Here is a 15,465-nt window from a genome sequence, read left to right on the forward strand (position 1 = left end):
AGCCTTGGCTAAAGCACCATTTAAATGCAATCTCTTCTATGCTGTTTGAAAATATCCAACCTACCTGGCTCATTCTTTGTTCAACCCAGCCAGCTCTATCGCACCTTCAGTCTAAACACCCATCTTCTCCACATTCAGCACCGGTTTCCAGCTGTTAGAATTGGCTCAGTATAACCGCTACCACCCAATGTTTGGCAAATCTTGCTCATAGAGGTATGATTAAGTGACTACGGGTGAACAAATTATTTTCCTCATATTTGACAGCAGTTACATATCATATAAAGGTTTCAGGTGAAGATATTCTTTATGCCATGTCGTTATGATTCACTGTCTGGGAGTATTATAGAGAAAAATACATCACAAGACTCCAAATTGCACATTTTGCTCTGGGTCACGTTGTCAGATGAAAAGAAAAGTAAATTGCAGCAGTGGCACTAGACGAGCTAGAAATGAGTGTCGATGAGGCGATGCTGGCGGTGTTGTACGTAAAGGGAGGGACTCTGACTCACAACCTACTGTGTCAAGGGGGGTTGGGGGGTGGTGGGCTTCCTGTGTCATCGAATTCAGGGGTTCTCAAAGTGGGGTCAGGGGACTCCCAGGGGTCCTTGAGGGGCTTCCAGGGTGTCCCCAGCTAAAATATTGATAGTTAGGTACCAAATGGACCCTTACAGATCTGTAACTTGACAGTGTACGTAAGGAACCAAATGGACCGTTCCACTGTCAGAGTTCTGGGGGTCCATGGCGCTAATGCATACCAAAGAGGGGGTCCTGGAAATTAAAAAAGGTTGAGAACAACTGACTAGAATGAATTCATAATATATCAATTCAATTACTGCCTGGCGCCTGCCCCGGACTGCAGACTGTATTCTTGGCACATACCCGGCACTGTGTGAATGAACCCTGATCGCGTCCACGTTTGACATTTTCTAATTTGTTCTACGTGCTGCCAGCACATTGGCTTTGAAAGTGTTAGTAAGGAGATTGAATCCTCGTTTGTGTAATTATAGGATCACAGTGGATCTGTGTGAAACACAACTTTCCAAAGTGTCACTTATTGTAGATAGGACACAGATGCTGCTGATCGCACCTTTCCTTTTATCATGCAGGCAGAACAGAAACACTGCCTTTTGGAACTTGACATTTTAACCACATGTGTCTCTATTCTGGGCATGTCAATAGTAGAACTTTCTGTGAAAGTAGCGGAAGCTCAGTTTGAGCTTGTAGATTTGGTGTAGACTATAAGAAAAAAAGGAGGGGGCCAAATACAGACCCCTGGGGGACCCTGGTCAATGAAGTGCTGTATAATAGGGTTTAAGGTAGAAGTTAAGAGGTTAAAACACTCCTAAAATTATTATGTTTTTCCTGTCTTGGACATTTGTCGCTGTTACAAAACTAAGTAGTGCATCTTCTACAATACCTAAAAATGAAAATAAATGTAATAATGAAGTACTCCATCATCTGGACAAAGACGTTTCTTGGACGGTGCATTTTGTTCAAATTAAAGTCACTTATTGTTTTCCACCTTCCGTTCAATTATTTTCCCCTTGCCCTTATCTCTCTCTCTCTCTCTCCCTCTCTGTCTTGGCTGGCTAAGCTTGTTTCTTTCTTATCTTACTATGTTATTCATGATAGAAATGAAGGGAAAAGGGCCAGCGGCAGGCTGTTGTTAAGCAGAGATAAGTCCTGTTGTTACTGCACTGGGGAGGGAATCAGAGGGATACAACCTATAAGCCCTGGACGCCTGCAATGCAGATAATGCATATATTCAGCCTCACACGCCTATCTCTGTCCTCCATTATTAATGTGTTTGCTTGAGCAAGAACACTTTCAAATGCTATTACTTACTACAAGTGGGATTGTTTGTTGGCTAAACTGCTAAACACTACACACTAAACACTCACGACACATTGTGAGTACGGTGACTGACCACCCGTGGCGGCATTTTGCAGGACAGTCCTGAAAATGTCCTGCTGCGTGTGAAAAAATGCTGAATACGTCCTAGCGGTGCCATTTTGAGATGTAATCTCATCTGTGCCTAAATGTTATGGGTGGTCTTTCCCAGCATATTCAATAAGGTGACAGGAATCATCCCACAACATTTTATTAAGGTCTGCTACAGGTTTGGAAACATGCTTATTCTGGTTACTCGCTATCATTGGAAACCTACTGGATGATAAATACAAAATTATAGTGAAAACTGAATTAACCCATTAAAACCCGGGAAAGCATTTGTGTCATTTTAGATTTCTTTGGCCATTCAAAAATAGCAGATCTACAAGCTCATAGCACGTCACTTCGTGCTATGAGCACATTTTTGTAAATCTTTGAATATAAATATATTTTTAAAGCGAAAATTGTTAACTCAAATCTTTGCTTCTGGGGGTCCCTGGATCAAAATATTTGAGATGGGGGTCCGTGGCCAAATACATATCATTTTGGGAGTCCTTGACATGAACACATTTGAGCACCACTGATAGCAACATACATTTTTCAGAAAACTGATTTTTTTTGTTGATTTAGAAGGCATTTTTAGAATCGGCCTCAGGTCTTAATGGGTTAAAGCAGTATGGGGTTCAGCCTTCGTGCTGAATTATTATAATTGTTTGGCATTTCGTTCTTTATTTAGATTGGGGAGTACAGGGAGAGAGGAGATGTAGGTCAGAGAGAAACGAGACATGTCGAGAGTCGGATTCGAACTCGAATCCTCGCAACTCACAAGGCGCCACGGCACCAGGCACCCTGTTCACACTGAAATGTCAACACACTGAGGGAACACGTTTTGTTTGGACCCCAGGGATGCGCTTTTTAGTGTCCTCAGTGTGGTCCAGTGTGCCAGAGGAATCTGAATAACAACCAACTCTCCAGACAGCACTGATACGGTGGAAAATATGAATCCAGACTAATAGGAAAGTAAACTTTGATAGAATGTTTTGGACAGTAGGCGTACATTACGTACTTTTGGAATGGTGACCTGGGTCTGATAGTGGTTGTAAATTATTATTATTAGTGTTTGTTTTAATGTTGCTGTTTGTTTTAACATGATGAGTTCCTTATGGGATGGGATTATGGTACCATGAATTTGATATGGTAACGGATACATTTTAATCACAGAAATCTGCCTTTGGGATTAGTTTCTACGTCTAGATGTTTTGGTAGAGACTGTTTCGTCCCACATATACTCCACTAAAAGAACAAATCACAATAACCCTATTGCAAATGCAATTTGGCCCAGGTTTACTTAACCACTTGAACCCTATATATTCTGGGCATGTCATAATAGGTGAACATTTGGCAGAAATAGGCGAACATTCAGCAAAAATAGCACATCTCTAAGCTCACAGCGCGTCGCATTGTGAGCTTGTAGATCGGCTATTTTTTGGTGAAGTGATTTGGTGTGTAAGAGGGATAAAAGGAGGGGGCCATAGATAGGGCCCTGGGGGACCCCAGTCAACCTGGGTTTAAGTGGTTAAATCTTAAAATGACTGCAGCCTTAGCTAAATCATTCTTGCCATTGTGGTTTTGTGCAGAAAACCACAACTTAGTCTGTGACTTTTGTGTATCAGCTGCCAAGTATTCCAGAATCCACAAATCCTTTGTATATGTATGTCATCATCATCATCACCAGACCATATGGTGAGGTCATTCAATGTGTGATGTGTAATGCATAAAACAACTCATTTGCAATGTTGCAAATGCATTTTAGCAGGCCCTCCACTGGTTGCTGAAAGCTGTCAGACACATTATACTTAAAGCTGCCAACAGGTGTGTGTGTGTGTGTGTGTGTGTGTGTGTGTGTGTGTGTGTGTGTGTGTGTGTGTGTGTGTGTGTGTGTGTGTGTGTGTGTGTGTGTGTGTGTGTGTGTGTGTGTGTGTGTGTGTGTGTGTGTGTGTGTGTGTGTGTGTGTGTGTGTGTGTGTGTGTGTGCCCACGCGCATGTGCTTATGTGTGTTGTGGAAAACCTGCATTAACCTGGTGCACAGTAAATCTGTGGTGTTAATTTAACTTGGTGTGTTAAAATGGACCTTGGCAGAGTTTGCTCTGTGTATTATTAAACATAAATAACTGTAAACGTACTGTAAATAATGTGAGAATGAGTTCAGATGTGCTCACAAGGATCCACATGTAGTAGTATACTCACAAGGATAGAAAGATGAGGAAAATCATAAAAAGTGTCATTTTGCTGGCTAAAAGCAATCTAGTTGTTGCATTTTCTGTTTGTTGCTTAATTTGGTGACCTAAACGATGTTCCATCACGGTCACGTTTTACTGTATTTCCTACATTTCCAAAGTCGAGGAAAGATCATTTTTTGGTCACTTTACCCATTCTGAGATTGAGGAGAGTCCGGTCAGAGTAGATTACAGCAGTTCACATACAGTAGTGCAGGAAACAACACACTTTGAATAATAGCAACGTTATCATAGCATGAGAGATTTACCCTGGAGAGGTTGGTATAATTTGTGTATTCAGACAATGTTTATTAATCATGAAAAATGTTAAGTGTGTGATGATAATCCAGAGTTAAAGCCAGTATGCCACCAGCATTATGAATAGGTTTTGAATTGGTTGTAGGGTAATGGAAATTGATAAGGAAGAGAGAAGAATGGTCTATTAAGTCCATATCACTAAAATAAATGGCCCTAATCGGAGGACCTTAAAAATCTGTGGCACTGATCCAGCAATCCTTATAATAGTGGGCTCAATGAAGCCTCTGTTGATGTGTGTTGCTACAATTTGCAGGGGCCCAGTACGGAGTTGTTCGGTATTCCCAAGAGCAATTTGCCACACAGCTGCACTGCTTCATTGCCTAATGTACTGCACATCACCCTGCAACAACATGCTGGACTTAATGCGCGGCATTTAGGAGGGAACAACATAAACATTCCATACTGGTCAAAATGGAGCTCTTCAAAACAACAGCCGGGTTTAGAGGCTCAGCCTTGAGGCTGCTGAGGAGGAGAGAGGAAGTAGAGGCAAAAATCTGGCCTCAGACCAGAATTTTGTTTTCCGTTGCCGGGCGTCAGGGCCCAGTGGTGGCCAAAGTACTCTACCTCAGTACTTGAGTCAAAGTATATGGTACTCAACTAAAAGTGAATGTTACTATGTCAAATTTGTACTTGCAAAGTCCTGGAGTACTTGCTTTTGAAAATATTGAAAAAGTATTCAAAAGTACATATACAAAAAAAAGTAAAAATTGCAAAGGACATTTTCTTTTTAATATCAATGTATACACAAAATATCAATATCGATAATAGCAGATCTTGAGCCGCGTCAAAAGTACAATATTTGTCTTTGAAATGTAGTGGAGTGCTAGTATCCAAAAACACAAACGCAAGTACAGATACTCACAAAATGTGAGTAAATATTCTTTGTTTGTGTCCACCACTGGTCATGGGGCTGCTGAGGAGGAGAGACGAAGTAGAGGCAAAAATCTGGCCTCGGACCAGATTTTTATTTTCCATCGCCAGTCGTCAGGGGGAGCGCACGTGACCTCCTTCAGCTGACACTGTGGTCACCCTCCCCATTTCTCCGGCCCCTCCTCAGTGTCCCCACCCCCCTCGTTCCCTAATGAGAGCCAGGTTTGATCTAGTGGGTGTCTGTGGACTGAGCATACAACATAACACCACCACTGTAGCTGTGGACAATGTCCCCCGACACCTGTGTGCACTTATAACACATGTCACTATCCATAGGAGGACTATCAGGACGGATTTTCTTTTGCGGGGGAGAGGGTAGGGGTGCAGTAAACCTTGGATGAACGGCTTTTCTGTTTTCTCTAATATCGTTTCAAATAATGGATTCGGTCCCTCCGGCTATAGTTTAAATGACACCGCATAATTTTGCGGTGAAAACCCTACTGTTGAACTTTTCATAAATCTGTTTCTCTAGATTACGATACGGACTGGAGTCTCACGGCAGAGAGTGGCTACAGCTTCAAATAAAGGGGTCATAAGTGAGGTCAGTCAGGGGAGTGGAGGCTTGCTTTGAAGTGGGATTATGGAGCAATCTGTAGGTTTACAACACGTACACACAGGGCACAGATACTCTCCTGGACCCTGACCCTTGATGGTGTACTATTGTAGCTGCACACGTGCACGCACGCGCACACACACACACACACACACACACACACACACACACACACACACACACACACACACACACACACACACACACACACACACACACACACACACACACACACACACACACACACACACACACACACACAGGGTCCAAAAATCTTCAATTCCTTATAGTGGTTACTGGGAGTATCTCTTCCCATCATCCAGACGTGACTCATTGCTGGTGTACCTAGAGTCCTAGACTGTGCGTGGGACCATATTAAAATCCCACAGATCCCGGAAGGCAATCCGAGACCCTTAACGGTGTGAAAAGACTACCGTTCTCCCCACAGACAGGAAGCGTACAGGACCAGTGACGGCCTGAAGCCTAATTTATGCTCTGTCTGTTCGATGGTGTCATGTGCCGAAAATAGTCGATCTTCAAGTTCACAACGTGCCGCGTCTGTGACGCATTGTGAGCTTGTAGATCGACAATTTTTGGGCACACGACACCATTGTACAGCTAAGTATAAATCAGGCTTAATTCTGCTGAGGTTTGAATTATGATCTCCCATCTGTGGGAACGGCACTAGCTCAGGATGCGCAGACTAGTGGCCGCCTTGGAATTGCAAGATTTCTGTCTCCTCTTGGCTTTGTGTCGAATTGTCAGCAAGACACTTAACCACTATGCCTTATATACCTAGTCATGAATGGCGGAAATAGCAGATCTACATTGCTCAGTGCTCACTAAGTTGCACAATACCGTATGATAAATACGTTTCTTATTACCCATGAAGTTCAGATTAATTTCACAGAAGCAATAAGACTCAGAGTCAGCCATTGTATAGAAATGATTACTGTATTCAAGAGAGCAGACAGGTTTACAGTATTGATGAGTTCTAGGCTAAGTGCTCTCTGGCTAAACAGTCAATGATCACAATAGCTACAATGGAAGTTGTTATCCCACATCAGCTCTGACGATGACAGCTGCCCATGTGGAGCCAGCTCATACAGTAGGTTGAGAGGGAACAGTGGTGGAAAAAGTACTAATATTTTAGTTATGTAAAAGTAGCAATATCACAGTGTAGAAATACTATGTTACAAGTAAAAGGCCAAAGTAAAAGTACTAACATTTTTGAAAATAGCAGATCTACAAGCTATGAGTATATGAGTTTCTAGTTTTGCTATTTATGCTGTTTTTGAAATGTTTTATCAAACAAGCAAAAAAAGAGTAAAAATGGTTAACCGTTGAGCAGATGGTGCCTTGCATGGTTGTCTCCACCATCGGTGTGTGTGTGTGAATGTATGTAATAGGTGTAATGCACATTGTAAAGCGCTTTGGATAAAGGCACTATGTAAATTAATGGTTTATCTGCAGCCTATACACTTACAGTAGGTGGCCAGTGACTTTGACCAGTTTCACTTTCAAAACCTTTGCATCATGCATGTCACAGTCATTGTCACACTAACAGAATGCGATGTGTTTTGTTGATATAACACGTTTTTTCATATAGAGTCCTATCCACAAATCCACCATTTAACTTCCACAATCCACATTATCAAAACCAGTTACTGTATGTTGTGTGCCACATTCTGTTTGTGTGACATGCATGATGCAAAGGTTTTGAAAGTGAAACTGGTCAAAGTCACTGGCCACCTACTGTAGGTGATTTGGCTGTACTTTAGACATAATCGTATCTTGCCACTTTCTTTGTGTCTCGCCTGTCATTTTTTGACAATTGCCATCAAATCAATTCTCCTGTGTTAACAGCAATTTTAAGGCCCTGAAATGATGATTACTCTGGAGAGAATCATTACTGTACAGTATTTGAGGACGCATGGTTTATCGATGCTGTACTTATTGGAGATGTTGCTTTGTTCATATGATTGTAGCTTATTCACCTGACTCTCCTCATGTCAATCTTGGTAGACGGCACATTGTCACAAAAGTAAGTATAACCAGGACATGGACTCTGCTCAAGCTGCAAAACATATTCATCTATAGAAGTGTTAATGTACAACGCACTCAGGGAGATGAAGGTAATGCAAAAACGAGGACCTCTAAGGAAGAGTAACAACTATCGATTATTTTCTCAGCGGTTATTCTATTGATTACTTTTTTGAATCGAATAATTGAATTGAGAAAATAGTGAAAATAGGCGATCTACAAGTATACAGTATTTTTTTCCACCTAAATGCATTATTTTATCATGTTTATAATCCATTACTTCAATTAACTGTTGCACCCCTAGCCTCTTGATAATATCCGTAGCGTCTAAGAGCAAGATGCACTGCCATGTCAGTATGACCAGTGAGATGATCTGTGGAGGTCTCTTTGCTCCAGTTTACAGACTAAAACTGCCCCTGGGACTGAAGTTATAATCGCTAGCATTTATTCTTATTCCAAATAAATGACAATTCATAAACTTCACCCGAAGCACAAGCTTAATGGTCCAATGTGTATTCATTCTAGGTTGAGGTGCCCCCGCTCCCGCGGCACAATCAGCAGACTGCAGTGTCCTCAGTTTGACCTGTGTAGCACGTCTCTGCCCTGTCTTTCCTGTCTTTTTTAGCTTAGTTTTCAAAAAGCACATACAATTTCACTCAAAATTGGACCAAAGTTGTACTTAGGAATAGTCTGGCCATTCCTACATGAAGGAAATACATCTTCGTTGTGCTTTGGAAGAAAATAGAGTATTTTATCCTAAATATGATGATCCAAAATATGATGAACCAAAATAAAAATTTGGTTTGTATAATTTTGAACACCTATTCAGGACAAGTAATGTATTTTGTGAACTCCCATCATATTTACGTAACAGCAGTCTGTCAGGGAAACTCATCCTCGGTTTCTTTATTGCTACAGTACATCTTGTGTACGGTACATACAGTAAGTGTCACATTTGTATGTGTCTGACTCCTCAGACGTTGCAGCAATAAACAAAAGGAAAAAAGGAATAATCATAGAAGCAGCAGTATTAACCCATTAAAACCCGGGAAAGCATCTGTGTCACTTTAGATTTATTTGGCTATTCAAAAATATTTTTGAAAAATCTCTACTTTTTAACTCAAATCTTTGCTTCTGGGGTCCCTGGAACACTAATATAGAAACGCTAGGATTTAGAAGACATTTGTAGAATCGGCCTCAGCGCTAAATGGGTTAAAAAGAGTCAATAGTACAACCCACATGTAGACTTAATGCAGTCCATTACTGTCCAGTGTCCATGCACATTATAGTGCCAGCAGGGTTAGAATCCCATTATAACGTGGCCAGCCTTTTGACATCTTTTTGAATAGACGTCGTTTGTGCCCGGATATTCTAATTAAAGTGTTACAATGCTGCTGTGAGTTCCTATTCATTGTTCACACAAGCCCAGCGCATGGTGACAACACCTGATCTCGTGGCGGCTTCCCTGTACATCATTGCTCTTGTCTGTTCGAACATAGATGTCTGGAAGCATGACCCGTGGGGCAGTGGTGGAGAATACCTAAACCCTAAAAGCACATTTACTAAAGTACTGTAGTTACTTAAGTTCAATTTTGAAGTACTTTCCATTACAACATTTTCCAATGCTTTATTCTTCTACTCCACTACAACTCAGACAGAGGCTAATACTTTTTTACCACAATTATTTGAAAACATTACAAGTTACTTTGTAGATAAGCTCACAACGCCCCGCGGTGCGACTCGTCTTGAACTTGTAGATCTGCTACTTTCGAAAATGTTGAAATATTTGAGTACTTTTCATTTGGTGCTGAAGTATTTTTCGATTAAAAAATACTTTCACTCAAGTAAAATGTTGAATACAGAGTATTTCTACATTGTGATAGGCTATTGCTACTTTTACTTGGGTAAAAGTACTTCTTCCACCAGTACTGCCCGTGGTCAACTGATGGATGCTGGGAGACAGCTAGGGGGGGGGGGGTTGGATTGTTATATGGTTTACAGCCAGAGAGTGTTTAGAGGGTGATGGCGACCATTAAACACGGTTAACCTCAAAACGCCAGGCTGTCATAAAGCGTGGCTGGCTGAGCGGCTCTGCTTTAACTGCTGCCACAGCAGGGGGCTGAATGGCCTGGTCACCGTTGACTTACATTTCATTGGGATGAGGTCCAATCTTTCGGCACATGCCGGTGGGTGTAAAACAAAATGTGTGTGTGTTTGTGCACATGTATTACTATACTTGCGAGGGCCAAATGTATACCCACCAGTATATAGTAGAATTTGAGAAACGGAGATTGTGAGGACCCTTGCGATGCAACAGCTTAGGGTTAGATATAAAAATGGCAAAAATGTAATTTACAAAATTGTGCTCGTGTGTGTGTGTGTGTGTGTGTGTGTGTGTGTGTGTGTGTGTGTGTGTGTGTGTGTGTGTGTGTGTGTGTGTGTGTGTGTGTGTGTGTGTGTGTGTGTGTGTGTGTGTGTGTGTGTGTGTGTGTGTGTGTGTGTGTGTGTGTGTGTGTGTGTGTGTGTGTGTGCGCACATGGGCTGTAGTTTTGCTGTTGCCAACCTTGGCAGAGCAACAGTTGCATTTACTGTGAGCTCACAGGGCTCCTGCTACTTCCTCTGCAGACTGGTGACCCCCTCCTCCCCCCCCCCCCACCCCTACCCCACTCCGTCTCCACCTCTTCCCCAAGCCCCCCGAACCTCCTCCGTCTCTTGAAACACAAGCCTCCGTTTCACCATCCTGCCTGTGTTTTCACAGCAAACCCAGAGGCCCTCGTCGGTCCACCAGTGACCTCTGGGCAACTTTCACTGCCTCCGCCCCTGCCGCGATATGAGAGTTATTAGCATGGCGGTTAGCATTGCTTGTAAACCTTTGGAGAAGGTAATCGGCATCTTGTTTCTTGGCCTCTGTGCAGCAAGTGTTGTTACAGAGTGACATTAATGTGAGGAGAGAGAGAGAGTCATGTCATGGCTGCAGTCCGTCGGTCAGAAGGGCCTATTTTCTCAGGGGACTTGCGTTGCTGTGAGAAATGAGAGATGCACAAAGCAAGCAAAGAGAATATCACACGCACGCACGCACGCACGCACGCACGCACGCACGCACGCACGCACGCACGCACGCACGCACGCACGCACGCACGCACGCACGCACGCACGCACGCACGCACGCACGCACGCACACACACACACACACACACACACACACACACACACAAAATACACAAAATACATCTGTCAAACAAAACGAGAGGGACCTTGAGAGCGTCACGGGAGGCTGAGTTGTAAGCTTTCTCTGAAACACTCCCCAACCAACACCGGCATCACTCAGACTTCAGGACAACTGAAGAAGACAATTCACATCAGAGGAATTTCATGCATCTGTGGGGGCGAATCACACGCGTGCGTGCGTGCGTGCGTGCGTGCGTGCGTGCGTGCGTGCGTGCGTGCGTGCGTGCGTGCGTGCGTGCGTGCGTGCGTGCGCGTGTGTGTGTGTGTGTGTGTGTGCAAAAAGGAGAGAGAGAGCTGGGAGTGTTAAAAATGAGGGAAAGGAGAAACAGAAGATGACTGATAGATTGTTGGATAGAAGACATCTCTTTGTCTGATTGTTCCCTCTTATTCTCCATTGCACAAAGGCAAACTATTTTAAAGTGCCATAACAGGATTTGCTTATGTGTGTGTGTGTGTGTGTGTGTGTGTGTGCTGCGGGGTACAATGGCAGAGTACCAGACCATTTCCATAAACGGCCTTATGAAAACCATACGACACGCTCTGGAAGAGAAAGAAATGCACGTATCAGTGCGTCTCCCCCAGCCCCCCACTCGTACGCACACACACACACACACACACACACACACACACACACACACACACACACACACACACACACACACACACACACACACACACACACACACACACACACACACACACACACACACACACACACACACACACAGCCCCCACTCCTCACGTCTTCCAAAAAACTGCAAGAAAAATTCTCCCCAAAACTCCCCCCTCTTTCCCCTTCTGCCCACCCTCCCTTCAGCTCCTTCTATCCCTCCCCTCCCCTCTCCTCCCTCCCTCCGAAATCTGGGGACAATCTGCAAGCACTCAACTCCAGTGCAGAACTCTTTCAGCTGAGTAGAGTGAGGAGCACGGAGCTGCAAGGAAAAGAGTTATAGAGAAAGACGGCAGGAACGAGTCCAAATGAAGGGAGGAAAGTTCAGATAGGGAACAGAGACGGCAAGAAGAAGAAAGAGAAACTACTGCTGGAAGAACCTTGAACATCAGGCAGAGAGATAAAGAAGGCAAAGAAAGTTAAACATATAGAGAAAGAGAGAGAGAGAGAGAAAGATCCAAGTTTGAGAGAGAGAGTCGGTGGCGAATGAAGGATGGGCTCTGTGTTGCGCTGTGCAGCTGCTCTCCTCTTCACCTCCCTGGTCACCTCTCTGGTGAGCGATGACAGACAAACTCTGTCCTCGTTTGGTGGTGTCCCTCCCGTCCAGGCCCAGGACCTGAGGGAAACGGATGCTTTGTGCAACGAGGATGGCTGCTTCGTGGTCTACTTCCAGCGCAAGACCTTCCTTGACTCCTGGAGAGCCTGCAAGGAGAGAGGAGGCAACCTGGCGACCATCAAACGACAGGTGGAGGCCGACACCGTTGCTGCGCTTTTCTCCGGCGTGGAGCTACAGCGCCCGCTTGGATCTCGGGCGCTGCGCGTGTGGATCGGGCTGCAGCGCCAGCCACGCCAGTGCGCCTCTCGCCCGCTTCGGGGTTTTTCCTGGACCACGGGTGACCAGGACACGGAGTACACCAACTGGCAGCGGGAGGACACTCCCAGCACGTGCTCGGTCCCACGCTGTGTGGTCATGAGCTACAGCACCGACCCGCACGAGCGGCTTGACAACTTCAAGTGGTTGGATGGCGCGTGCTCGGTGCCTGTGGATGGCTATCTGTGTCGCTACACCTACAAGGGAATGTGTCCTGCCCTGTGGAGCGAGGGGGCTGGTAACGCCCTCTACTTCACGCCGTTTAACCTCCTCAGCAGCCTACTCACGCACGTGCCCTTTGGATCGAGGGCCACCGTGCCCTGCCCGGCGGGCACCGAGGACGAGCAGTCTGTCCTATGTGTACTGAAACAGGACGGCACAGTGGGCTGGTCGCAAGACGCCCCGCTCTGCACCGACCCTCCCGTGTCGCAAAACTGGTGCGGGCAGGACAATGGTGGGTGCGAGCACTTCTGCAGGGAGGATGGCGCCCACTCTCACTGTGAGTGTTCGGACGGCTTTCAGCTGGGTGAGGACGGGCAGAGTTGCGAGCCGGACGATGTGTGCCAGGGGGCACCTTGCGAGTTTGAGTGCCTGCCTCTGTCGGATGGCTATCGCTGCGCTTGCCCCGAGGGCTACATGCTGGCGCCAGATGAGCGCGGCTGCTTGGATGTGGATGAGTGCCTGCAGAGCCCCTGTGAGCAGCTCTGCACCAATGCTCCGGGGACCTTCGAGTGCCGCTGCCGGGATGGCTACCGGCCAGTGGAGGACGGGGAATGCGAGGACGTGGACGAGTGCATGGGTGACCCTTGTGAGCACGCCTGTGAGAACACGCTGGGCTCTCACATTTGCCACTGCCACCTGGGCTTCTCCCCACTGCCTGAGGACACCAGCCGGTGTCAGGACACGGACGAGTGTCAGATCCCTGGGACATGCGAGCAGATGTGTGTGAACTACGAGGGGGGCTTTGAGTGTTACTGCGAGGTGGGCTTTGAGCTACTGTCAGACCACTTCTCCTGTCGCAAGGTCGGGGAGGGGGGCCCCCAAGTCCCTGTCACCCCTCCTTTCCCCTGGGTCACAAACCACCCAGGGCCTGTGTGGGACCCCGAGGACCCCGTCTACGACTGGACCCCGCAGCACACTGACTGGCCTCCAGAGGAGGAGGACGAGTCCCTGGACTGGCTGACGGACCCGCCCAAAGTCCAGGGCTCGGATGTGATTTGGGTCACCAGCCCTCCGCAGGACGAGCTGCCTGTTATTCGTATCGCCCCCGTCGCCCCGACACAGCAGGCAGAGAAGGAGTTGGAGAGGGAGGCGGACACTGGCAAGCAGGATTCAGACTGGCAGTGGGGAGACAATGCTCAGTCTGCGTGGGCTGCCGCGCCCACCTCCACCTTCACCTCCACCACCACCTCTCCCCCACCCCCACCCACCACCGACCCCACCCCTACCCCAGACTATTACGATGAAGAGGAGGAAGAGGAGGAGGAGACCACCACTGGCCACTCCGCCCTGCCCACCACCACCATCTCCGGAGGGGCCTGGAACTTTATGTGGTTCAGCCCCACGCCGGCTGGTCAGAAACCAAGAAACGCAGCGCCCACGGAGCCACCTGTAGGCACAGTCTCGCCTCCTGACTCCACCGACTACGAGGAGGAAGAGGAGGTCGACCACCCAGAGTCCTCCTCCCGGTTCCCGGGGCGGGTGGTGGAGGTCGGGGTGGAGGTGTTGGAGGACTACGGGGAGAACACCAGCCCCCCGGACCCCGCTCGGCCCTCCCAGGCCAGGCCGTCCACCACCACGGCGCCACCCCCGGCGCGCGGCGGCGAGGAGGGGGCGGACGAGGGCGACGCCGGCCTGGAAGGCAGGGAGCAGAAGGAGGGCAGCAGCTGGCTGCTGGTGGGCCTCCTGGTGCCTCTGTGTATCTTCATTGTGGTGATGGTGGCGTTGGGCATCGTCTACTGCACGCGCTGCGCCGTTCAGCCGCCCAGCGACAAGAACGCCAGCGACTGCTACCACTGGATCTCCGGGGCACATGACAAGCAGGCGGGGCAGACGGCGTGCCCCTAGCCCACTGTTTCTCAACGTCGGATCTGGGGGACCACCAAGGTGTCCAAATGGACACTTGTGGGTCTGTAACTCTGAGAGTGTACAAATGTTTTGTACACCATCTGTACATTTGTACACTCTCAGAGTTAAATAAACTCTGAGGATTATACTGAGATAAAATGGGAGTCCGTGGCCAAATGCATATCAAACGGGGGTCCCTGAAATGAAAAAGGTTGAGAACCACTGCCCTAACCGCCCCCCCTCGCAGGGGTCAGGTCACACATAGAAACAGACACTGAAGTGTATGTAAACAAGACTCTGGTACAGAGATAAGCGAGTGGGCTGTGAACCTATAAGAGAGGACTTGGAGAGTTGTCTGTTTCATCTCTCAACACGAGCACCCACTCTCACTTTTAACCCCCCCCCCCCCGCACATCTTCCCTGAAAATAACTTTTGGATATTACTGTGGAATATCATTTGAAAGGAGGAGGAGAGGGAATGGATTGAAAAAACTAACAAAAAAAAACAACCACTGATCACTTTTGTCTTTGACTTCTATGAGGCAGGAGACTGCTATGATGTTGCATACACTGACCACACGGTATGAGATGTGATTGCTTCGTGATTGCACTACGCTTA

General features: G+C 46.7%; 1 protein-coding gene across 1 annotated transcript; it reads left to right on the forward strand.

The window, feature by feature from the left end:
* Positions 1–12,151: 12,151 nt before the first annotated feature.
* On the forward strand, positions 12,152–15,242 carry cd248a (CD248 molecule, endosialin a). Its single transcript, XM_080451152.1, has one exon. It carries the CDS (start codon positions 12,402–12,404, stop codon positions 14,844–14,846), a length of 2,445 nt encoding a protein of 814 aa, XP_080307278.1. The 5' UTR covers positions 12,152–12,401; the 3' UTR covers positions 14,847–15,242.
* The last annotated feature ends 223 nt before the right edge of the window (positions 15,243–15,465 follow it).

This window comes from Gymnoscopelus braueri, assembly GCF_963280865.1.
Source record: "Gymnoscopelus braueri genome assembly, chromosome: 15".
In the NCBI taxonomy this organism is placed as follows: domain Eukaryota; kingdom Metazoa; phylum Chordata; class Actinopteri; order Myctophiformes; family Myctophidae; genus Gymnoscopelus; species Gymnoscopelus braueri.